Genomic DNA, 26,340 nt, shown 5'->3' with positions numbered 1-26,340 from the left:
TGGTAGGCCTGTTTCAATGGACAAAAGCAAAACAAATGATAGGGATGTAGGGGAGCAAATGAAAAAAGATACTTGGCTTCTCAAGGGTATTGTTCCAACCCCTTTATTCATCATTGTCAGATTCTTCCATAACAGCCTTAATATGTTTAGAATGCAGGTTTATGATTTGGGTGAATCAAAAATCCCACCGGGTGTTCTGGGGCCCCTCCCTGCTTTTTTGCTTTAAAGCGCCCTCCAAATCCAATAAGGGATAAATAACAGGCATATATCCACAGGAATGGAGCATCACAATAGAAGGCTCACATTCTCAGACCTGTTTATCATCTCATTACTCTAAACAGAAACAACACACCTCTGCTCTTCTTGTTTGTTTCAGAGCAGAAACAATGGTTTTTTGTTCTCGTAGAGTGCTTATCCTTCTTATATGTATTGGGTTCATAGCAGTTCAACCTCATAAACTTTATGGCTTGACGAGTGTAGAGGTGATCCTCAGACACGACCGAAAAGCTCACGGGACACTGCCACACAGCCAACGTAGCCTCAAGGATGTCGACATGCAGGGGATGGACACAAAGAAATCAGCCCGAGCAAACAAGACATTTGATCCAAGTCAAACAAGCAAAAGAAGAGTACGGAGAGGATCAGATCCTATCCACAACAGGTCTTGATATATTTGAACTGTTTCTTCAAACAGAGGCAGGAAGAGCAAGTAAGGTGACAGCTAAAGAAGAAGAATAGCTTCTAGCAAAGCAGAGAAAACTAGACAGTGGTGAATATTTCTTTTGGAGCACTCTAACGAGGAAGGGTTGATCGGTTTTGCTTTTTATTTTATTTTAAGAGTTTGTCTTTTTATAGAGAGATGTGTATAGAAAAGCTATTAAAGAAAATGTTCACAAAGCCAGTATCATCTCTGTGCTACAAATTGAGATCATAATCAACCTCCAAAGAACACGGCATAGATGATGGTATGGCTCGCAGAAAGGAAAAAGACAGTTTTTCTCCCCCCCTCAATCTTTCTTAGAAATTTGCACCTGTTTGCTTGGCTATATGCTTCTTTGCAGATTATAGTGATATTCCTTCATTAACAAAGTCTGTTCAAAAGTCTAACATAGAGAAGCAAGATGCTTTGATTGATTCAAACTTAACCCTTGACATATCTTAACCCAGAAGATCAACAACTCCACAACAAAGGTAAGCACTAATTAAATAAAGTTCTTACTCGGTCATATAGAGACCAGAAGCCTCGCAATTGATTTTATGCATATTTGTGAAGAAGACATACAGTTTTTCTTGGCTTTTCATTCAGAAATACTCTGAAACTCCACACCTTATTTAATGTGACATAAACAGGGCAGGTCTTGTATCTACCTAGAGAAGCTAAGAAGTCATATCGATATTGGCATACAAGATGATCGCTATATGACCAAGGATGCACTCCCTTTCACAAGGCAGATAATATCTGTGATTCTCCTCATGACCTGATAAAACTAAGAGACGCTTCTCCATTAGATCATCCCAACAATCAGAGACTTAGTAAAGTCTCCAATTATCCTTCCCACTTCAGGTTCAGGGTCGAATATTACACCCATACATTTGGACTTCCGCCTAAATATCACTGCTGCCGCAGCTTGAATGTACAGGATTATGAGCAGCAAAACATATGTACTCGCATAGAAATTCAGTGTCCTTCACTGCCATAGGACAGGGGTTCATCATGGCATGATTGGAGCAATTCAAGGAGGATTAGTGGTTTGCATTAGTTGTTCTGACAAAAGCTTTTTTAAGTACCAGTTCAAATACTTTGGGTCTCCACCAAAGTAAAATTATTGGTAACATCATTGCTTTTCCTCATTATAAATGACCAGGAACAAGACAATGCATTAACATAAGGAAAGACATCTCTTTAGAATTATTTAAGGAATTTGTTCCGGAGCATATTTACAGAAAGCGACACATTGGGATTGGAGCAGAGAATAAGAAAGATAAGATATTAGAGTAAAAGTTGAGGAGGCAGGGTTTGGTTTCTCAGCAGCACCACTAACCCTTAAACTAACCTATTTGCTATTTCCACTCTCATCTTCTTTTCTAAGACAGCATCGCATCATAAAGCTATAATATTCAAGCCTAGAAAATCAACATGCTCTCTAGCTTGCAGTTTGAGAAATTGAAATGAAACAACTAGTAAAACAGGACAAGTCTACTCTACGGGCTGCTTACACTCACCAATTCCAAAATCCTGTGCCAATCAAACACGATCTGTCCATTTCGAAACTCAACTAAAAAAAGTTTGCTTATATGGGTTTTGAAGTATTCGATCAATACATGCATATAAGTGATATCAGACAAAATGAAAGAGCAAAACAAAGTGCAAGATGAGGAACTTGTTAGGTTGGTTGCCGTTAATATGCAACAACCATTGACAATTGCAGCAGCCACCATTCTCAAAGAAGATGGCTGCAATGGTGGGTTGTTGGTGGCAGCCAACAACCATTGTCTAATGTCAAAGTTTGGTAAGTTTGACAGCCACCATTATTGACAAAAGAACAAGTGGAGCAGCACCATGAAATGCCTATAAATAGAGGCATTATGTGAGAGCAAAAAGAAGAGAGTGTGGTGAGTGCAGTAAAGAGATCAAGAGAGAAAGAGGGAGATAGTTGCTCTGATACCAATTGTTGGGGGATTCCGGCACCCCATGCGCGGATCGGTGGTGTTCTGATAGTTGCTCATAGGAGGCTTAAGCACACTGACAATATTTAACGTGTTTCGGCAAAATCGCCTACATTCACGGGAGAGTCCATATTATTAGAGATATATAGAGAAAGGATTATAACATACATGGAGGAGTTGCTCTTTGCTGCACTTGCAGCTGCTGCAATGGCAGCAAGGCTGCTGCCATTGCAGCCCCTCCTTTTCTCTTGATCTCTCTACTGCACTCACCACACTCTCTTCTTTTTGCTCTCATATAATGCCTATTTATAGGCATTTCATGGTGCTGCTCCACTTGTTCTTTTGTCAATAATGGTGGCAGCCAACAACTATTGTCTAATGTCAAAGTTTGGTAAGTTTGGCAGCCACCATTATTGACAAAAGAACAAGTGAAGCAGCACCAGGAAATGCCTATAAATAGAGGCATTATGTGAGAGCAAAATGTGAGAGTTGTGAGAACGTGAAGAGAAGAGAACAAGAGAGAGATACGTGAGGAGAGAAAGAGGGAGTAGCTGTCAAGGGTAGCAGCCCTACTACCTTGTGCAGTAGTGTGTGAGAGCAATGGTAGCTGAGTTTGAGTGAAGTGAGCCTCCTCCTCCATGTGTGTTGTAACCCTTTCTCTATCTATCTCTAATAATATTGACTCTCCCGTGGTTGTAGGCGGTTTTGCCGAACCACGTTAAATATTGTGTCAATGTGCTTAAATCTCTATCTGAGCAACTATCAGTACACCACCGGTCCGCGTATAGGGTGCCGGAATCCCCAACTGAACTTTGTACAAAGCAGGTAACATTGCCTATCTAATAGCAGTAACACATAGCTCAAAACCATTTAGGCTGCCCGTTTATTCTTACGAAAAAATAAGTAAAAGCATCCACAGAATTACAGATTTAAAGAAGAAAATAAGAGCGAATCAAACTGAAACAAGCCAATCCATTTATCAAAACAGAAAATAACCATACCCAGAAAGTGAATTCATTCAAACAGGATCCCTTTTCACTTCAACTTGCAAGCTTCAGACGAGTAAAGTCGTAATCTTGAAGGTTGAATAATTCTTTATCACCATTCACCAGCAACAAAGATGATATTCAATCTTAGACTGTATTTCTCAAAACCAATCTACGCCGTTGAACTTATTAACCACGAAGTTGATTCGCCTTTTAATTTATTGAAATCAAATCATATGTGCGATATGTTATTTGAATTCAACTGATAACTTACTGCAATTCTTATATCAGAGTAAAATCTTAATTCACATGATTAAATTCAAATTAGAATACGCGTGTAAATGAATTGAATTATCAATCTTTGACTAACATGACAAGTTTAGAACCTACCTTTTCTAGTACTTGAGATTCATGCGATTTTGTTTGCTTACATGCATGACGTGACTTGTAGAAATAGAACTAGTCTAGAAACTTATTGCTCTTGTAAGTGCTTAGCTCGGCTTATTATTTTGTGTCAGTACGAAAAATACCATGGATCAAAGACATGCATGACAATTTCGTTCCTATCATGAAATTGTTTAAATAAACAAGGGGCTGCCTGTTTATGCTTTTTCTTCGGTTCAACCTGTTTGTGACAACTGAAACTTTTCATGGTTGGTTAATATATAGTAGAAAACTTAATTTAAACCTTAAATTTATTATATTCTCATTTTTGCACCTCTCAGATAGTAGAACTGCTGTTCTTCATAATGACAGGTGAGAAACTGAAGAGGAAAAATAGCAACTACTGATGTCTATCTTCAATTCTTCATGGTTTTGATGCGGGTGCATTCCTAGTAAATCCAGTATTCACATTCACCATTGGATTTGGAGTAGATGGTTCTTAACAAAGCTTAAAAGACCTGAGCTCAATCCAAAGAAGCCAACAAAGCTGAGAATGCCTGTACAGGTCCAGGTTTCAGTTTTAAAATTGCTGAGCGAGCTATATATCCTCAGAAAGTTGTTCGTGTCTAGTTTCCAACGCATCAATGGTGCAGGATCTGGATCTTTGTACCAAACTTCACAACCAATTTACTTACAAGTGCGCGCGCTGCAATAACAAGAATCCAGCAGAACCGAAATCTTTGTGTCCAATTTCATAACCTGCATGACTGCCTCCTAGTCAACAAACATTCAATGGAGCTTTGACAATCTTACTTCCAACTCACTTGCGTGTCAGTAGCTTAACTTGTCAATAAAGACAGCAACCTAGGCTAAAGATTCAACACAGATGATAGATGGTTGGAAAAACGTGCCTAGATGTAGAAGAAGAAGATATGGATAGAGAGCGGGGAAATAAGAGGGCTGTGGATCTGAGACGGCGTCGCTTAACAAGCATTGCAGAGATAAAAAGTAAATGGGCTTGCAGCCCAAACATGATGGGATTATGGGCCGAAAAAAGGGCATGGGGGGGGGGGGGGGGGTTTCGGGTCTAGTCTCGATGTGCAATCATTAATATTTAAAGAGGACAATAACCAAATTGTCACATGCTTCCAAATCTTAACACGTCTAGTCTACTCGGAAATCTTGGAAAGTAAGAATAATAAAGGGGTGATTATCATTTATCCATAACATTAGTAGGATAATTCTTATCCTTGATTCTTCAGGCTGCCTCGAGAGATTTGTCTCTTCTCTTCTCTCTTCGCTTATTAATCTCATCTTCCCAAGTAATGTTGCTTCAAAGAACGAAAACGCTCCTTCATGGATACTTATCCACTCCCTAATGAGTTGAAAACTGAGTTTGTGACATGTTTATCTCCTCCTATCATGGTGGCTTATCTGGTGGGCCCCCGGCAATTAAGGGCAGTGGACCATGGAATGTGTATGGCTCACTCGATCATAAATGGCAGATGCAAAGCTTTCAACGTAGAAATAAGGCTAGAGAAGTGGGCCTTTTCTCCCCCCAGGCCCTCAATCGCACAGAAAAAATCCTGGTTATCTGTCCTCGACCATGGCTAATGGACAGTGGTCATCGTCTTGCTCATGTGCTGTATCTTCTACACTCGTGGGAGATGACACAGCAACAGATGTGATGATAATAATCTTGGTAACCATGCACTCCGGCGACCGATGTTGCTCTCTTTGTTCTCGTAATTACTTGTCCAGGTAATCCAGAGTTTCAAACAACTTGAGAGGAAATAATAATTCTGAAGCGAGATATTCATCGGGAAAAATATCCTTAGCCAAATCGATAAAAATATTCCTTTTATCTTATATAACACTTTTGTTATCAGGAAAGAATATTGGATGGAGGATTGACAAAAAAGGAGTGGATAAAAGGAGAGGTGTCGAGAAGGAAGGATTTGATGTTTGTACAAAAAGGACAACGATATAAGAAAGCATTCCTCCCCCTTGTAATTCTTAATCATTTTCCATTTAGATGGATATCGACTGTTATCCTTTTTATTTATTTAATAATATTGATTCAGATGAATGGACTCTCATTGTGTTTTTTTTCTTATTAGTCAAACAAGTAGATGGATCATCCATTATTTTCATCATAATCCTTGCACCTCTCGATCTATATTCCTTTCGTGCATCTTTTTCGATAAATAAAGCCTAGTAGTTTTTTCTTTTGGAAGGGAAGAACCCTAAATTTCTTATAGATTTTAGATTCAAGTTTCGCTTCTATTCCCTCTATAGCCAATGCATGAAAAGCAAGAACCAAGCTGTTCTGGTGAATGGTGATCAGGGATAAGTTTAAGAGGTCTTAATTCACTGATCATCTAGCATGAACCCACAATTATATGGAGGTCATGTCATGTGGCCAGGGTGAGCCCACCCACATGAAACCCTACCCCTCAGCCGTCTACCATTCAAAACTAATCACTCCCGGCTAAAAAATCACTGGAAGTGATAATAAAAAAGAAAGTAGTCGCTGTCTCATTTATCGATGATGGCATAATTGTCAGGAAAATGTTCTGTATAATCAAGTAGAGGGAGTTTTTCTTGACTCTTTGCTCTTTGAGACCAGATCTTGTGGCTTAGGGTGATTCGAGGGGTGTCATTGACAATCCATTAATTTAAACAAATCTTGTCATTTATTTTTGTCCCAGTTAAAGAGATAGGCATCATCTCCCCCGTATCCATCCCTCTCACAGCAGGATTTGCTAACCCTTTAATTATACTTCTTAAGCATGCTCTAAATCTCACGTCTTATCAATACTGAGGGGAGACTTAAAGCCTCTAAATTGCGTTTATCTTGCACCAGCTTTTCTCTCTTGGATTCTGATAAAGCATGATCGGAGAAGATTAACCACAATTTAAAGCGTAAAAAGGACAAAACATCACATCTCCGACTTTTGTCGATTGTCTATGATCAACAGTGGCTCTTTTCTTTTTAATTTCCCCTCGATTATCATCATTTCTCAATGAAGTTATCTTTCAGCCAGCAGTGGAAAGGGCTGGTGTCTACCTTGGGTAGTAATACATGAAACTCAGTTTTCATTCCATTTTTAGCAATTAAAGGCGAGGGAAAAGTTGTAGTTGAATGATTTTTTTATGCAACAATTGAAGGATGGATTGAGCAAGGATTTAGGTATTGTAATATTTAAATCATGGGGCTAGCTGCAGTTTTCCTTCAACAAATTAAAAATGAAAAGGAATGCGACATGATTAGGAGAGGCGACTACTGCCATGTACCCAGAAAAATAAATAAGGAATCAAAGACAGCATGACGTGCCGCCGCATTAGGATGCTTCAAGGGTAGAGAAAATGGTGATTATGATGTGGACCTATAGCTAAATCAAAGTGATGAGATTCTTCTTCAATATCGATCACCCTTCAAGTAGGAGCAATGAGTTCCGGGCGGAAAAAGTTAAGCACTTTAGATGCATGGTCGGTGCAATTTACAATCATGCAATCAATATACTTACCAAATGAAATCTCCTCCCATGGCAAACAAAATCAGCCTCTGTTATGTCATAGCTGCCTTTTGTTTTTGTTTTCTGTTTTGCCAATCTGATCTCTAAGATCTTGTCCAGGTATTCTAAAAAGAATTCACCTGAGCAAAAAAAATAGTCACGGCTATCCTAATTAAGCCGTTTATCTCAGGCATTAATCTCACATCGACACCGATTTCTTACTTGCCATGGAAGCAAAAAAACCTAGTGATCTTCTAAAACCTATGCGCAAACAGTAGAGGAGGGTGGAGGAGGCTATTGTGTAGGCAAGGAGACCAACAACATGCCTTGTCGTGAAAATCATGCCAGGTACTACTTTGCAGGGATGAGCAGTGCCTGGGGTGAGGGCAAACCGTCCTTTTTTACTGTACACCCTTAGCATGAAGCCACGTGTTCGTTCAGGACGGCATTTCCTTAATCCAGACATATTTCTTTCACAGGTGCATGCATTTAGTTAATGCATAATATTTAGGCAGAGATTTCCATTGAATGTGCTCTTTAGTCGTTGCTTGCAACTCGTTGGTCAATACAGTAGAAAACCAATTTTATTGATTGCCCACAACCAACCCAGCTAAAAATTGAAATCGCACACTAACCTAACGACAAAGTACTAAATCATATTATTGAACTTTTGAGTTTATATTATACAAGTAACACTACTAGCTAGGGTTTTTGTTGGGACTTGGAGCAGTGCCCTTGGCCTTTGCCTTGCACAGTTGTATCCCTCTAATCTATATCTACGTACCATCTTATCTCCCACCTCCCAAACCCCATTTCCCATTACCTCGTGAGACATTTTGGCTTTCTAAACAGATAAACTATCATCATCACTGTATTCCCATCAACTTCTTCATCCTTCGTGTGTAAAACTTGCTCTCAATCCTCTACATGACTAAAAAAGCCATGGACTCAACCACAAGCCCCCACCACATCACCAAATCCCCTGACTCGGACACAGATACTGAAACCCCACTCCAAACCCATCTCACCAAGGCCTTATCCCTTACAAATGGCTCACACAAGACCCACCAAAATCGCCATCTTCCACCACCACCACAACAGCAAAATATGGTGGTGTCTTACAAAGAATGCCACAAAAACCATGCTGCAGGTATTGGTGGACTAGCCTTGGATGGCTGTGGGGAGTTTATGCCCAAGTCAACTGCCACCCCTCAAGACCCTACCTCGTTCAAATGTGCTGCCTGTGGCTGCCACCGCAACTTCCACCGCCGTGAACCATCTGGCCCCACCACCATCACTCACATGCTACCACCACCAGCACTTAACTGGACCACGAGCTCAAGCCAAAGCCCAGGGTCAACAAGTTCAGGCCCAAGTCCTAGCCCAACATCACCGGCATCACCAAGCCCGGAGTCTTTCTACCCTTCTGCTCCTCACATGCTGTTGTCCTTGAGCTCTGGTCATTCTGGTCATCTCGATGACACCCAACTCCAGAAGCAGAGTTACAGTCTCGCAATGACAAGCCCACATGGGAAAAAGAGAGCAAGAACCAAGTTTAGTCAAGAACAGAGAGAGAAGATGTATCTTTGTGCTGAGAAGTTGGGGTGGAGGTTGCTGAGAGGCAATAATGATAGAGGTGTTGAAGAGTTTTGCAGTGAAATCGGGGTTACTAGAAATGTTTTCAAAGTTTGGATGCATAACAATAGGTCCAGGAAAGAAAAGTTGAATAATAGTTACGGTATTAATAGCAGCGACAAGTGTGGTTTTAATGCTAATGAGGAAGCTGGTAGAGTTGGTGTTGACAACAAAGGTTACAGCTTCAACAACAATGGGAGCAACTATGATAGCTTTGATAGGTACCAGATTGAGAGTAAAGTCCGTGTTCATGGTTCTATGGCTCCCCATGGATCTTCTCCATCGTATTGATTTAGATAAAGAAAAAAAAACAGACGACTAGTGGGCATGGAAGTTCTTTGCTTCTTCTTCTTCTTCTTCTTTTGCTTTCTAGTTTCTTTAGCTATGTTGATGACCGTTCAGTGATTGCTAATCACTAATTAAAGGTCGTCATGGAGAGAAATAGAGTGGAGAGTGCATGACAGTTAAAAGGGCAGTAACTTTTCTTACATAACTATTGTGTTCTCTGTTAACCTGTCTTTAGTATATTTTATTGATATTAATCATTAACATTCTGCAGCCTTTTTTAACTGCTATAGCACCAAAACGTAGGTAAACGTCATTACTGGGCAATAGCATGGCATGGTGTGCTTTCTTCTTTTTTTGCATTTTATTAGAACTGGCCAGGGAACTCTCTTTACTCGCTTGATCATACAATTAATCCATCTGTTTTTGAAGTGAGGGGAAAGGGGAATAGAAACAACCCCCCCTTAAAGCCATGGTTTATCAAATTTGGATATGCAATCTGTAATGACATGTCATCTGTTATTCATTTTGTGGAGCAGCTCTGATCTTGCAGAATAAATATAGGATGCATCCTCTCTCTTAAAAGGGTTAATGGCTCTCCTGGGGTAGTTGGAGAGGGTGATTTTGGATTTGGATTCTGATCACAAATCAAACAGTGAATCCAGCTCCAAACTTGGTGACATGTATCTATTATTATATGTTATCTTGTTATCCCAGACTTTTTAACGCAAGCAGCATAGTTTTGATTTGCTTAATCTGTGTTAGGCGACAGGAGCAGTGGCCTCAACAAAGCATTTCCACCTTTCCCTGTTCAGTAGGTTCATTAATTAAGACGCAAGGTTTGTTTTCTTTTGCTCCTAATTTAAAAATAATTAAGCAACTTGCATTTAGTTACAGCTTAATACTAAATATTATATTACCTATCGCTGCTTCTATGCCTTGAAAGCCTGCCACATGCTGCAGGTTTTCATCTTCTTTCCTCTACGTGGCCCGCTATTAAACGACACTGATTAATAAGAAATTAATTCAGGCCCCAAACATCCATAAATCACATCACCTAATGGAGGATCGGGTTCCGGTGCAAGTGGCTTTCTTAATAATGACTTATCCTTCACGTTTTCTAATCCATCTCCAAAATTTAAATCCATATCCCATTGTTCCTTAGCTAAAAACAGACCCAAGAATGCAACCCGAAGAAATCGCCTCTAAAAAATGAGGTGACAGAATAGGCATAAACATGGTCACCATATTCACCTTACTCATTCGCTTTAACATGGATTCATAAACAATCGTTGATAATCAATATTCCCAGGGTTTACAAGGCAGGACCCGTCTCTACAATACTTGATGGAGATCAAATAAAAACATTTCACAAATGCAACTGCGAAAGTCCAATTGCATCGTCATCATCAGTATGACCTGGCACGTCTCTACAATACTCACAGGTAAAACCAGGAGGTGTCAAGTGCAAACAGTAGTCGATTCTTTTTTCCATCCAAGCCACTCTTCTCTCAAAATTCATTACCCCGATATGCATTATCCGGGTATCAACCTGAGCAGCTCTAGCAAAACTACGAAGCAAAATATAATAATCTGCATGGGCAACATAAGTTAATGCACCATCACCTACCCTCCGTACATAGTGGAGGTAATCAAATCTCTTGATTTTGAGCCTTGGTGGAATGTAATAGAACCTATTCTCTGCCATGTCTAATTTCAACTTTCTAATGGCTTTATCTTTGACAGTCTCCGTTGAATCATCATTGTTTTCATCTCCTGTTGAATTGCAGGTATCAGTGGATAGGCATTCATGGGTCTCTTCTCTAATTTTCTTTTTTCCCATCTGATCTCTGGCAAATCCATTGTCATTCCTCGATCTTTTTCCATTAAAAGCAGTCCTATTTTGTGCTCCATCATCTTCTGCCGGATCAGAATACTGATAACAGAAACAATTAACAAGTCAGAACAAATACTAGCTTTTTGGCAATCACTACCTTGACATGCAGCATTCACATCTACATCCAGAAAAAAGAGCCAGAAAAAGAAACTGCCAACCTAGATTCCAAATTATAAGAGCATAGAATAAAAATATTCAGCATACTGGGCATGACTGTGAACCAATCTGAAGATACCACCAGGAAAGATTTTACTCTTATATGCAGTCAATCAAACATACAGTACACCAAATTTAATATTTTACTTTTTTTCTTAGCAAGAATGATTCTTTACTCAGAGAAATGAGGGGCAAAAAACAATGTTCACTTTGAATACCATGAAGATATAATTATAGCAAATTGACAACAATGATAAGAACTCAGACCTGGGGTTACATTTTGAAGTCGATAATCCAAAGAAAATAAAAGGATGTCGGAAGTCTATTTCAATTTTCAACTTATGAAAACAAAAATACTGAAAAAAATGACCGGCTTGATATCGAGCACATTAGAAGGGAATCTAATGATGTGAGCCCAAGTTTGATGAGATCCAGGTTACAATCAACAAACACCAGCATGGCACAAAATCCTTAGTATATGCCTAAAAATAGATCATAGGAAACTTTCAGATTGCTTATTACCTTTTCACTCTGATAAAAATCCCACAACTTCTTTATTAACTCATCCTCCCGATGATTCACATGCGAAGATCCTGCTCCACAAAATACCACCTCATTACAGTATTGGAGATATGATGGCAAGTCCCTTGTGAACTCTGCAAGCACAAGAAAGAATAAATAAGTGGGGCAGAGTACTACAAACACAAAACCCTTCTAGAACATGGAATCCTTCAGTTCCAGTAACCCAAAGGCAATTGAAGTCCAAAACAAGAGAGAAATAATTACCATAGGTATCACTGATCTCATTGTATTTAGCATCTAAGTTGCGCAAAAGCTCTGCAGAATCTAACTCAGACCTCTGAACATGCGATCTGTTACCAATAGATTTCTCATCTGAATCATCCAGCTTGTGAGGAGAACCGGAATCTTTTTCATCAACTCGCATTTGAGAGCTACAAGGAAAGTCTAAACTGCTTGTATAACCAGGCAAACTTCCTTCCCATGCCCCAAAACCATTTATGTTGTAGATAATTCTTATTGCTACAATCAGTATTGACAATACACAAACACGGCTAGGAAGCCTCAACTCATTTGTTGAAAACCATAGATCTGGGGGCATTGACCACTCATATATGCGGCACGCATGTGGAAGAATCTTTTCAACTGGAAGAGACAACTGCCTAAGATAGCGAGAAGCTATTCCATAGAAATACACTGGAGGCAAATGCAAGCCTATGGACTCAGCAATGCTGGCTGCCATTGACTCCAACTTCTGAAAAGGAACTGCTTGCATAGGCCTGAACATTAGACTTGAACTTATACAACAGGCAGGCGACGAATGTCCAAAGTGTTTTTCAATTTCAACATGAGCATCAAAATAAGGAAGTTTCCCTTCGACCGACCACTTCACTATATCTGTGGGTAAAACTGCTTCTCTAGCAACATGACAAGCCAAAAACGAGATCACTAAAGAATAATGCAGTGGTATTTCCTTTCTCAGATACCTAAACCATATTAGCACTGCACGCTGACCAAATGAATTACGAGGTTCATGACGGTGGTACCTAACACGTCTCTTCTTATCTTCTGGTTCCACTGAGATCACGGATTACAAAAATTACATATATAAACTCGAAAAATGTCCGTGTAATAAAAAAATGTAATCATTCTCACACACTAAAACTAAAACTAGTGAAGCATCCAATAAGACCATACGCATACATAGATGTAAACCATATCGATATCCACTTGAAACCAGCAAAAAATTTGAAAAATTCAACGAAAAATTTCAAGACAACAGAAGAGTAAATAACAAAAAGTTACTGCGATGATTATTACCTGACAATTCGGTGGTTTCTGGTTTTTGCATCTCGGAATCAATCAAAACATCATTAGCCCAGCTATCCTTAAAAACCCCAGTAGTAAGCAAAAACCTTAACCAAACAGTGCTAGCAACCCCGACAATTAATGGAGTCACGTTAAACTTTTCAACTAAAGACTCACACTGTAACCGAATCATTAACCCCATCCCTAAAACATATTTAATCCTAACCTCATTATAATAATCCTCGTAACTCAGCTTCGCTTTACTCAACCCCCCAAAATCCTCAGGCTCTGTAGGCCCAAACACCCCATCATCATTATAATCATAACCATAATCATCTTCTCTCTTAATATAATTCTGAGTATGATTGTTGTTGTCGGGTTCTGCTTCTTCTTGGGTAAAGCTGAGCCAGGCAATGGAGGAGGGGTCGGCGGTGGGTTGGGGGCAGTGGGTGGGTTGGGAGCGGCGGATGTGGCGGTGGCTGTAGAGGGCGGAGGCGTCAAGGCCTTTCTCAACAAAGTCTTCGTCAGCGACGCCGGTTTCCATGATGCCTTGAGCTTGAGCACCGCATTGCTGGCAGTAATAGAAGCCATCGGATTCTTCAAGACCTATGTAACCGCATGATTCGCATTGTAAGTTTCTTACCTCTCCTTCTTCTCGCTCCATTTACGATTATAGAAATTTTGGGAGTTGAATTTGTTCAGGTGCTGCTGCTGCTCACACAAGATTGTCTTTCTTGTATCATTGAAAACTAGAGTGGAGAGACAGAATTTACTGGAGTTGTATATCAACGAACAGCTAGCTAACTAAGAGCACTGGATTGGAGGAGTAGGTTAAATTACAGAAAAAGACTCTCTCTAGGTTTGAAATAATTCCACTATCATCCTTAAGAACTTTCAATTTTGTCAATAGGGGCGCCGATATGTCTTTTTATCGTGGTTATTTTTTTAGTTTTTTTTTTTATCGAATTTAAACTTATTCATCCACTTCAACGCATAGGAATCAAATAAGTGTGAATGATTTTATTGTAATTATTTATTTATTTATTTATTTCTAATTAGTAATATAATTCTCCTATCTCAATACTTTATATTAGCCTCGTTTAAATAATTTAAAAGACTGGATATCGTTTTCAAAATTAAATTTCTAATTTTTTTAGTTGGGCATCACTCTCTTTTTTCCCCTATTGATCAAAACCCAGACAAATAAAAAAATACTTTATCAAGTTTAAACAGTTCCAATTATTTAGGGTTGGATTGGAAAAGTGGTGCGATATAGTTAAAAAGTATACACCATAATTTTACATTGATTCTACTAAAAAAAAAAAAAACCTCTTACAACCCTAGAAAAAAAATTGAATAGTCGAGTTGCATATATCGAAGATGATATGATTTCAAAGCATGCACTCGAGGCAAAATTTATTGACTGGCCAATGCCATTACCGTGTTGAAAACACTATATAATATAAAGAATACAGCAAATATAATTAATCCAATGTTGTTGTGAAATTTATTAAATTCATTAATTATATTAAGCTCAAACTAACTAAAAAATACTCTTAAATGTAAAAAAGAAAAAGAAAACGAACTTGTTAAACTTCCAAGGTCCAACAATTTCCGAGCTGCTATTACATCGAATCTCTCTTTTATCTTAAACAATAACCTTTTCAACTTGATACTGCACTTGAATCTCATATTGATTAAATGCTGTTACTTTTCCACTACAAGATTAAAAAAACAGGTCCTTTAGCATTAGATTTTTGGAAGGAAAATCACCAAAAAAGACAGGATAATGGTCATCTGCGCAGTTTTTGGATACAACCAAGGTTGGGACCGTACAGGGAAGTCTCTTCACAGAAAGGCAGACAACAATTTATACATAAATAGAGCCCCCAAAACTTGTCTTGCTTGAAGATTCTAGAAATACTGACAAAGCCCTGCTCCAAAATCAATATCAGTGACTGTTCCATCGATTCAAAGTTGCCATTCTATTGGGGAAATTCCCATTTGCGCCAAAAGCTGATTTGTGCGAGAAAAATGCCTGATCACATCATTTGCAAACAATGGTTAACAGTTCTGTCATTTTATTGAATTCATCGAAAGGGAACAAGGTTTCCTTTTCCTTCTAATGAATTTGAATTTCCTTCATGTATTGGATACATGAGTTCTGTAATTTTTTTTTTATGAGAATTAATATATCAGATGCATAAATAGAAAGGAAAACATGTTTGCAAAATAATGTCATATTTGACATCAAATTTTAACATAACCAATAATTTGACCTCGCACAAGTAAAACTAATTCAAGATACTTAATGATTCCGTAATTAAATAAAACAGAGGAAAGGACATGTTCTTCCTTGTGAATTATCTTATCAGTTGTGAGTTAAAAAATGGGGATGAAATTGTTGGATCCCAACAAAACTATTTTGAACTGCCTAAAGCGTTCCCGGTCCCTTAAAAAGTCCTGCTGTTTGTCAGAATTAGTTGCATTCGATACCAATTTCCATGAACTTAGGGTTTAAGGGACAAATGATTCTCACTATTCAGCCCCAAGTGACGAAATTTAACTTCCTTAACTGCCTCTCACTCCCTTTGCCTTCTGATCATGCCTAACACCCATCACAACTCATCTACTCTAAATCTGAGAACCCTAAAACAGACAACTAATAAATTATATGGATGACAATGATAAATTACTTATAGTGATTTTCTTTCCATTTTAAGTATATAAAATTGCATTACAATTACTATGCATGAAAACAAACTAACCTGCAGCCAAAGAAGCCTCTGTTTGCAGACAAGCCAGAAGGATGTGCAGCCTTCAGAATGTGATGCTTTGTCTGGTCAATTAACCTGGGAAACAGCCTTTTTATAAGCATGCTGACTGGATATTCAAACTACTAAATTCCAGCAAAAATTCCTCCAAATTCATCACACAAACTGAATCACTTAAAGTCATAAAAACGTTAATGAAATCATCAATAAAAAGCAAACATTCCTCTCAATTCATTCATCAAACAAAACTTGAGTCATTTTGGTTCATAAAACCGTTTATGAGCATATTACAACTTTAAGGAAAAATTGGTCTCTCGAACCTGTCATCTTGTATAAAACATTCGTAATTGTTTCATTTGAAACTATTGTATCTTCAACAATGACCAAGTTTGTACCAGAACAAGCATAAATAAATATAAGGCATAATGCAGGATAAATGATCAGGATTGTACATTTAGGACTTTTATTTGGGACAACTGAAATTAAGGGAAAGAGTATGGTCGATTAGAGTTGGAACTTGAGTTGTAAATTGATGAGCATAAAGATGATAAAAATTCAAGGATAACAAGCTAGGCCATCACAGCTTCGGAAAACCACAATAGGCTATCAAAGTTGTTTGTTTTATCTCTACTAAAGATTGCAGGTTAGATGCTTTATATACAGACTATCAGCGTTCCTAGTCTAAAAGGACGAGGACATCTAAACAGGAAAGACAACCTTATATTAAAACAAATGCTGGTAGTAGGATAAAGTTGGTTATAAATAAGATAACCAGAGAGTAGCCACTACTTGTGTGCAACAAATCCAGAACTTACAGAAACACTTTTAATGCTTAAATCTCAGAACATCCAAAAGATAACATAAGAAGCTGAATTAACATGAGAAATAAGATTCAAAAAATGAGTAAAGGGGCTTTTAAGTCTCAATATTTCTTTTTTGTAAAAAAAGGTGCATGTGCCAGGCCTTTTGAAAGGCAGGAGTTGGGCAGTTCCACAAAAGAAGCCCGGTCAGCTAGCAAGTTAGGCTCTACATTAAACCAAGACCATAATTCTATATTCCTTTGGTATTCAATCTTGCTTTTCCTTGAATTTATAGTTCTCCATGTCAAGGCAGATGACATTCCACAGAATGTCAACTCATTTAGAATGCCAAAATGTGTGCATAGTTACGCTGCATTTAGGTTTGCAGCAAGGTGATCCAGCAAACAGAAGTGTTTACCATTTGGTGAACACATATCCCAACTTATGCATGCTTCAGAGCCAATTGATTCAACTACAGTATACCTGTTAGGCAATTCAACACCCAAATGCACTCTAGTCTCTTTCAAACTATATTATTAAGCCAAAAATGTTGGAGTTAATCAACTAAATACTCAATCCATTAAGTAGCGTGTATGTGTGTGTGCACGCGCGCAAGTGTGTGTGTGAGAGAGAGACAAGGGAGGGAGGCAGGGAGAGAGACTTTTGTTAATACAGCAGATATCTTATTCATTTGCTGCACTGAACCAAGCTTGCATGATAGACATACTTGGATTTCTCCTGAGCTGAGTTACCCCAAAGAAGAAAAACAACTCCTTCCTTCTTCTGTGAAATTGTTTTGATAACAGCATCAGTGAAATGCTCCCATCCTTTCTTTGAATGAGAATTCGCTTGGTGATTCCTAACTGAACAGAAACAAAAGATAACCAGAACCTTTCATGTTGAACATTTTCAGATACAAAATGTTAGACCCTGAAGTGCCAAAATGTAAATAACAAAAATATTGTGCTTCACTAAATAAAGCTCTACCAACTGCCTCATCAAATTCACATGCCAACATGGAAAACTTGTCACAATTGTCATGATTCATAATTCTTCCACTATACACAAATAGCATGCCATGATATTCAAAACTCATACAACAACTCCACCATTACAGATTGCATTGATTATGGGAGCTTTTCCACCCACTGACTGAATTTATCTCAAGTTTCCCTGAAATAAACTGGCATCGAGCAAATACAAGATATTTGTGAAATAAATTGGCATGATGAAGAATCTTACCAGTGAGAACTGTGTTGAGCAATAGAACACCCTGAAACAAAACAAAAAAAATCCAACTTCACATTTTGCATAGAATAAAAAATATTGCAACAATGGAACAAATCTTTCACTCCAACTTTTTCTTTTATTGCTAACTTTATTTCTCAACAGATTGTACTTCAAATCGTCTATTTAATGTGATAAGAACCCAGATCAATCAAAACCCCTGTTTAGATCTAAAAGTAAGTTGATAATAAGTAGCACGTCTAAACAAAGAAGAACACAGCAAATCACATATGATAGCTAGGGAGAATATTTACCTGAATAGCCCATTTTTCAAGATTCCCATGAGACGGAATGGAACACCCCAGATCCTGCTTAAGTTCCTTGAAAATATTAACAAGACTAGAAGGTGCCTTAACCCCTTGAGGCACAGAAAAAGAAAGCCCCATTGCCTGACCAGGGCCATGATAAGGATCCTGTCCGATGATAACAGCCTTGAGCGTATTAAAAGGTGTCGAATTCAAGGCATTGAAAATCAAGTGCTGCGGTGGGTATATAGCTACAATCCCGTTACTAATCTCACTTTCCACAAATTTACACAGATTCTTAAAATACGGCTTTTCCAACTCCCCTGGCAGCACCTCTCGCCACGTGTCCTCCACCAACAGTTCCTCTAAATTCACATGCCCGGAGGAACCTGAATTGAGATGAAACAAACAAATCAAAACCCTAGAAAAAATAAAAATGGAAAGTAAAATTGAAATCGATTTGGGTGAAGATGAGTGTTGCCTTTGGAATTGGAGACTAGTTGAGAACATAGTTTGAGGTTGCGTTTGGATTTGGCGCGTAGTTTGTTGAGTTCGATGCGGGATACTTGGTCAGGAGTGAGGTCGGTGGAGGTTGATTTTGCAGAGAGTGATTTGTTTAAGAGATTTAAGGGGTCTGTTGGGGAAGGAGAGGAGGAAGAGAGTTTAAGGCGCTTGGCGGGTTGGAGGAAATCCATTATTGTTTTGGAAGAGGCAGCCATTGCTTGTTCCGCTTCGCTCTGCTACTGTGTTTTGGCGGGAGGGCGAGTCGCGAATGATAGATTCGACGACGGTTTTGTCTTTACGGGAAATGCCACGAAAGTAATGCCATTGATTTTTGCGGTCTCATTGTTTTGACGGTGGTGATTTTTCTATTCCTCTCTTGGATTACTCTCGGGACTGTTTTTTATATAGGTATTTTTATAAAAACATTTTTTAATTAAAAAATATATTGTATTTTTATTTTATTTTTATTACCATCTCATTAAAATATTTAATTTTTTAATAAAAAATAATTTAAAAAACAGATTATAGGGTTAACCAACAAGTGTTTATTTTCTGAAAATTGATTTTTTTAAAATTATTTTTTAAACTTTTATGTATTTATTTATTATTAGAAAAATTGATCAACAAAAAATATTTTCAAGTCAATGAAAAATACTTTTTGATCAAAAAAAATTGGTTTAGTTTTTGAAAAAGTTTTTTTTTATTTTGGGTATAAAATATTTTCTAAAAATTATGAAAAATTTGAAAATATCATATTATTTATTAATTATATCAAATTTAGTTCTCAAACTTTTGATTATTATATATATATATATATATATATATATTATTTTAAATGTTTATTTTTCAATTTCATCTCTTAGAATTTAATTTTTATATTAATTTTTATTCTTATTTTTATAATTATTATTTGCTTTTTCCTTATCATTTTTTAATTGAAATTTTTTATTTATCAAATTTGATCCTTATTTTTTTATTGTTACTTATTTTATTTGAAATAATTTATAAAATGTTAATTGTTATTATTTTAATTTTTTTATCTTTTAAGTTTTTATATTTGATCTCTATTATTTTGATTATTATTTATTTTATTTAAGATAATTGATGAAATTATATTTTTTTTAATTTCATTGTCATTCAACTTTTTAATTTTTAAGATTTGTTACTCATTATTGTAATAAACTTGAAAAAAATAACATATTAATAAGTTTTTTTTCGGTTTATTTTTAATGACATAACTAAACACTGAAAAGTGTTTTTTTAACTTAAACCTCGTTTGTTTGCTAAAAATTAATTTTTTTTTAATATTTAATAATATAATTTAAAATATAAATTTCTATGCCAGTAGAGCCTTAGGCTGCATAATGAATGATAAACTCCATTATTACAACACAACTAATGAAGCTAAAACTACCGTCACTCAACTAATTTTACTAAACTAACATGTAAGTACACAACAACCAAACCAAATCTATCAGTGAGGATAACCGAGGATTTTTATTTGATATTCATGTGTCGTGAAAATATATAATTTTTTTTTTATCTTAAACACGTATTTTATATTTTAAAAAATAAAAAATTACCATCAACATCATGTAATTTGATTTATTTTTTATTTACCCACTATAATTTAACAAAATTAAAATCAAATTATTCTCATAAATAATATATTATAAACCCAAGCAAAGAGTTTGAGAGTGTGCCACTGGACAATTTCTATGATCTTGTTTTTTATTTGGAAAAAAAAGAAAATATATTTTTTTATTTTTATACCGCATATCTTATTTTGACACCAATAAATGAAGTGATTTCTATAAGTTTTTTGAAACAAAAAAAACTTTTAGAACTAAAATTATTATCTTGATCATTATGTTAGAAGAAATGGCCGAGTGATTCAAGTTATAACATTGGAAATGCTATGCAGATTTTTGTTTATCAAGGATTCAAATCCCTCTCTTTAATTTATCAATATTAGAAAATGCTGAGATTAAAAATTCTCTCTTCAATGCACAATTTATCTCTATGATCCTGATTGAAACCAAAATTTATTGTTTTTAATTAGTTTTTTTCTTCTCGCGTTTGCTGGAATCTCTCCTTTAAAAAAAAAAAAAAAACAATTAGTTATGTTTTTTTTTTACCCTAGAAAATCCTCAGATCGATAACTCTAATTTTTTATTTATTCACTTATTTTAATCCACCTATAATCATCTCCTTTAAATCCTCCATGCTCTCTAGGTATGGACATCGTAGACATGACGGCAGCTGGTGGTTTGGGCTCAAGCAATTTGGTGTAAGCGATTCGTTGATGATGATGGTGAGCTCAGTTGAAAGAAAATGGAGGAGAAGTGGAATTTACCCAGATCTGAACTGGGATGGAAACACTCGATTGATGTGATCATGCCAAGTTTCTAACATATCCTTGGAAGCTTATGACCTGTTTCTTGGCAATTTTATGGGATTAGAGATAAGAAAAAGGCAGCAGATTGCATAAGTCCATTCTGCAAAGATCTCTTTAGAGCATGAAAATGCCACGCAACAATCACTAGCTAAAGACAGACTGGTGCGTGGTGAGAAAAACTTGCAGTAGCGTGAGGTGCGGAATGAAAATGAGAAGTCGAAAGTTCTCCTTGGAGAGTGAATGGGTAACACGCTTCGGCTTTCTTAAGGTTGTCAGCTTCCAGCTATGGTGGGACTTCTGCAGAACGAGTTGGCATTTACTAGCTCAGCTAAGGGGTTATTGCTAGCTTTCTTGAACATCTCGAGAAAAAATGGGTAACCTGTATCTCCTTGCTGGATTTTGCAGAAATTTGGATTGAAATTAAACATGATCTTGATTCTAGCATTTTAACATTAGCTTTGATTTAAATGGATTTTTATTGGGTTGGAAACAAGGTGTTTAATGAAATATAATTATGAACGTTTTAACTCTTCTCAACATTTTGATGAAGTCGGGATACTAGTTTGATGGCAAAACTTTGATACTGATATTACAAGAACTTGCAGATAATTAGATGTTTTTTTTGTTGATTTTTTTAGTGCATCAAACAAGGATGTAAAATGTTACTCGAACCTTGAAATATAAACTGGCAAGTGAAATAACTTTACAGCTAGAAATCCTATAATTGCCAGGACGACATTTTACACGTCATTTTTCCTTTTTTGCCCCGTAAATATGGAGTCCACGTGACTGGCTGTTACTGGGAAGTCCTAAAATATTGTCCGACAACTAGATCAAACTAACGGCCACGCTTGCTTTAAACTCCAATCAGTCAGCTGACTCACGGTTGAATTCTGTCCGCCCCTCTCCTCTATCCGCAACGAATACCATTCATTATTCACATATACCAATTAAAACAGTAATTTAAAAAAAAAAATCCGAAGGAACTGTTGGGACTCTACTTCCAGTTACAGGACGGGGCGGCCTTTGATTCCCAGTTCCATCAAACAGCCTTTTCAGGATATGTCGAGTATCGTATCAGGTCATCACTGTAATTGGTCACTTGGAGGAGCAGGGGTACAGGAGCATTTTCTTTGCAGAGGAAGATTTTACAGCAACAAGGTTCCATGTCCAGGAGATAATCATGGTCTTCCTTGCAGAGGATTGGTTTTCTCCACTCCTCAATCCCTCGCCAGCAGTAGCTGTTATCGCCCAAGTACTAGGAAATACAGGCCTGTTTTTTCCAGTACAGTTGATGATCCCCGTGACCAAGATGACCCGGAAGAAGATGGGGCCCGTGACAAGGATTCTTCCGAGGGTGAAACTGGAGGGGTATGTTTCTTTGAATTCCTTTTATTGTTTGTTCCGTCGTTGTAATAAAGATCACCCTTTATGAAGAAAAAACCACGGGGTTGTGAATTATGGTCGTTAGACCTGTGTCTTGTGCTAGTGGCAGATTGTATTGTTCAGTAGCAACATTTCATTTAATTCTCAACTTGTAGTTATGTCCTCTTTCCAGATTGATAGCGAATTGCTAAGAGAGAATCTCGAAAGAATTGTTGGGTCAGATGATTCTGCCTTCAGTGGAATAGACCTCGCAACTCTGATCAGGAACAAGTATGGGAGGTCTTATGATGTTCAGCTAATAAAGAAGGTATGCTATATAAATTTCTGCAAAATGAGTGTGTTATATTGCAATCGCGTGTATAAAAGCTAGATTTTGGTGTCTTTGGTTTCCATGTGAAGGATTGGTTTCTTGAGAAATGAATTAGCAATGCTTGTACTTTCGTCGGAATCCACGTGGTTACTCTTCCGTTGGCATCTAAAATTGAGAGAGATCATTTTATAACTGTCGTGTACATTGTTTTAGGAACGAATCCTTCTTATGCAATTTTCAGATAAATCTTGTCTGCATGTTGTTTTGTCAATGTATATTACATATCTGTAGAAGAGTCGCTTTCTTAGCTTAGAGAGCCTCAGGCCCATCACTGTGCGAGGAACATGCCCTAGGGTGTTTTGTTTCCCTGGTTTGTTAAGTTGGTTTGATGTATAGATGTTATGGTTAATTTCTTTCGGTTTATTTTTTCTTTTCTTTTCACTTGGGATAATCCCTTTCCTTTCTGGCAACTCTTTTGCTGGGGTCTCCTTGAGGTTTACATTGATGAATGAATAGATTGTTGCTCAATCAATTTCAAAGAAGTTTTCCCAGTTAGATTGAGTTGCTGTTGTTCGTGTGTGTTTGGTGTTGTGGTATAGGGTGCTTTTCAAAAATGGTTTTCGCTTGAAACAAAATGATTTTTTCTCAGTCTTTTTTTTTTACAGTAGTACATCAAAACCAAAACCATCGGAAAACAATAAAAAGATGTATCAATTTGATGTTTATTCAAGCCAAAAGCACTGTTGAAATGTACTCAAAAGCATGTTTCAAACATAAAGACAAACGGTGCCGAATACATGTCCCTTACAGCTGAACATTTTTGTTTCTTTTCTGGAAATTCACAGATTACTTCCAAATTTCATGATGCAGGAGTTCATGGGTAGAAATCTCCTTGCTTTGAATGTCATGTGGAAGTACAGGGAGCAGGTGAGCTGATTCTCGTGATGAATGATTCTTGTGATAAGCAAAATCTGGTTTGTGGATGCATTATGACAACCAATGGCATCACTAAGTATCGGAATTGTTCCGTGAATTTAGATTTTCCAAGCAACAGAAAAGCTGCTTATCAGAAGTATGCAGGCAGTGATTTTTTCTTTAAATATGTTGCATGCAAGATGGTTGCTTCAATCAAAATGTGAAAGAAGTTAATTTATCCAATTATAGACGTGCTTGGTTTTCATTGCACTCTTTTCACCAAATACTTTCATCCCCTCATGTAAAGGTTAGCTTTCCGTGGCAAGTGTATAAACCACGCAAATACTTCACTCATGATTCTCTATTAAAGGATAAGTAACAAAAGTTTTCTTTGATGTTATTTCATATGAAGGACCTGGGGTCAAGTAGAGGTGATTTTTTAAAAGGAAATTGTACTAATTTACACTCCACGGTGATAAAAGTATGGAGAACTTACATGGTAAAATTCTCAGGAGAAGAGACAATGTTGATGTGAAAATTTTCTTGTGATGCAATATTTGTGCCAATTTCTCTTTCTTCCGCCCAATTAATGCTCATTAACATCCTGAGCATAACTGCTTCACAAAACATATGGAAATAACAATCATGGAAGTGCTGAAGTTCTTGGATTTTCTTCTTTTCCTTGGTTACATCATTAAACATATTAATTCCTCATTCACTTTCTTTTGTTTTTATTCTTGTTTAGAGATCCTTTCCACTAACTGAAGAAGAGTATATATTGAGGCTGGATGATGTGGCAAATACATTGAAATGCTGGGGAGCTGTTTCCCATATCAGAAATAGCTTAGAGAAATCGAAAGAGAGGCCTCGGATAGGGAAGGTAAGTTGGTGTTGCACTGTTTAATTAAGGTTTTTTTTTTCTCTCCAAAATCTGGATACTATATTGAGAATCTCTCTCTCACACACACAGCATGTGCGAACACATACTCTTCCATCTCTCATTCCCTTCACTGCAAGTTGGATCGTCAAACCTGCCCCTTCTAAATCTTCTGTGTTGTTTCTGTGCCCATTCCATCAACTCCTCTTTTACCTGTAATACCATAATATATAAACCTTTCTTCCATTAGAAGACCCTGTCTCAAGAACCTATAATCTGAGATCCATTGCTTTGCAAAAATTTAAACAACATGCCTTTCAGATTCCATCTATTTTCCTTTTCAAAATCCTTAACCAATTCAAATCCCAATTCAGCCACGAGCATAAACTCATTTTTCTATAATTCAAAACTCTACTTGTAAACTTCCCAATGAGCAGATTACTCGATTCTGTTCCTCCATATAACCAAATTACTTTAATGTAAAGTCATCTGAGTGGAAGTACATGATGTTTGGCTTGTCATTGTCTATTGAAGAAGATAGATCATTTTTACGTAAAGCATTTAATATATTACGCTGCACACAAGGTGTGATGCAAATTAACTTCAAAGGTGGGAGATATATGGGGAAGCGTTTTGATATTTAAGGATTATCTTGCCCAAAAGCATTTCTACATAGAAATTCTGCTATGAGTATGGGAGTTTGAGTGTTCAGATGCCATGTCCTCTCTGGTAAATCTGCAATTTAATGATGTTTCACTCTGCACGATGCTTGCAGGAAATATAAGTTGTCCTGTGATCTGAGGAACACAAGCATGAATGATCTAGATTGAGTTGAATGGAAAAAGAAGAACAAGAACAAGAAATACTTGCATACCCATGCATTAGTCTTGTTTCTTTCTGTTTAATCTTTACCTCACATGGTATTTCTTGTTACACTTGCTACAGGCAGTCAGCATTTTCATAGACATGGATGAGTCTGGAGGCCGAGCAAATGAATGGATTTACAAGTAGATATGGCCACGATTTACTCAGATTCTACTCTGCCAGTTGTTCCAGTTTGTAAAGATAGAAGAGCCTGTCCATCCAACAACTAAGGTTACACTTTGGTTCATTATCATAGCACAGTTGTTAGACTTAAGGAGGCCGAAGGCTTGAACATGGCTTTCTCGTATTTGTAGTCTGGTTCTTTATTGTTTACTCCATAGATAGATAGATAGATACCATATAGGCATGCAAAGTGTGCTGACAGTGTCTTTATAGTGTTACATCTACGACTATATTTAACACCCATTGCTTCTTTCATGACTTTTCTGCCTGTGATATCTAGGGTTGTTAACTTGCTATGTTCCGTAATTGAAATCCACTTACGGGAATCGATTGTGGGAGACCGTAGTACTCCTGCTTCAGGCAATGGGGCAATCTATTCTCCTTTTTATTGCCAATAAGTTCAAACTGTAAAGAACAAGGTCTGGCTACCCCAGCTGTTTCC

General features: G+C 37.2%; 5 protein-coding genes and 1 long non-coding RNA gene across 6 annotated transcripts; 4 read left to right on the top strand and 2 right to left on the bottom strand.

Moving 5' to 3' along the window:
- Positions 1–47: 47 nt before the first annotated feature.
- On the top strand, positions 48–1,089 carry LOC133696936 (CLAVATA3/ESR (CLE)-related protein 45-like). The gene is given in 2 exon segments (XM_062119234.1): positions 48–680; positions 856–1,089. Coding segments are annotated over 2 exon segments (402 nt in total). The 5' UTR covers positions 48–386; the 3' UTR covers positions 964–1,089.
- A 4,113-nt stretch (positions 1,090–5,202) lies between these two features.
- On the top strand, positions 5,203–6,126 carry LOC133695738 (uncharacterized). Its single transcript, XR_009842523.1, has 2 exons — positions 5,203–5,798; positions 5,927–6,126. It is a non-coding gene; the product is annotated as an uncharacterized LOC133695738 (long non-coding RNA).
- Positions 6,127–8,220: 2,094 nt separating this feature from the next.
- LOC133697707 (zinc-finger homeodomain protein 11-like) lies at positions 8,221–9,748 on the top strand. Its single transcript, XM_062120448.1, has one exon. The coding sequence runs from the start codon at positions 8,483–8,485 to the stop codon at positions 9,479–9,481; it is 999 nt and encodes a 332-aa protein (XP_061976432.1). The 5' UTR covers positions 8,221–8,482; the 3' UTR covers positions 9,482–9,748.
- A 953-nt stretch (positions 9,749–10,701) lies between these two features.
- Positions 10,702–14,245, bottom strand: LOC133697706 (TATA box-binding protein-associated factor RNA polymerase I subunit B). The gene is made up of 4 exons (XM_062120447.1): positions 13,368–14,245; positions 12,315–13,124; positions 12,051–12,184; positions 10,702–11,411 (listed from the first exon to the last, which is right to left on the bottom strand). Exons 1-4 carry the CDS (start codon positions 14,017–14,019, stop codon positions 10,845–10,847), a joined length of 2,163 nt encoding a protein of 720 aa, XP_061976431.1. The 5' UTR covers positions 14,020–14,245; the 3' UTR covers positions 10,702–10,844.
- An 840-nt stretch (positions 14,246–15,085) lies between these two features.
- On the bottom strand, positions 15,086–19,292 carry LOC133698016 (uracil-DNA glycosylase, mitochondrial). The gene is made up of 6 exons (XM_062120874.1): positions 18,943–19,292; positions 18,471–18,850; positions 18,172–18,202; positions 17,657–17,792; positions 16,124–16,207; positions 15,086–15,393 (listed from the first exon to the last, which is right to left on the bottom strand). Exons 1-6 carry the CDS (start codon positions 19,178–19,180, stop codon positions 15,327–15,329), a joined length of 936 nt encoding a protein of 311 aa, XP_061976858.1. The 5' UTR covers positions 19,181–19,292; the 3' UTR covers positions 15,086–15,326.
- Positions 19,293–22,201: 2,909 nt separating this feature from the next.
- On the top strand, positions 22,202–26,153 carry LOC133696015 (uncharacterized). The gene is made up of 5 exons (XM_062118023.1): positions 22,202–22,734; positions 22,922–23,056; positions 23,930–23,986; positions 24,720–24,854; positions 25,797–26,153. Exons 1-5 carry the CDS (start codon positions 22,426–22,428, stop codon positions 25,860–25,862), a joined length of 702 nt encoding a protein of 233 aa, XP_061974007.1. The 5' UTR covers positions 22,202–22,425; the 3' UTR covers positions 25,863–26,153.
- Positions 26,154–26,340: the final 187 nt, after the last annotated feature.

The sequence above is a fragment of the Populus nigra genome, chromosome 6, assembly GCF_951802175.1.
Source record: "Populus nigra chromosome 6, ddPopNigr1.1, whole genome shotgun sequence".
In the NCBI taxonomy this organism is placed as follows: Eukaryota; Viridiplantae; Streptophyta; class Magnoliopsida; order Malpighiales; family Salicaceae; genus Populus; species Populus nigra.
The sequence above is the reverse complement of the archived record's forward strand: the minus strand, read 5'-3'. Positions and strand labels throughout refer to the sequence as shown.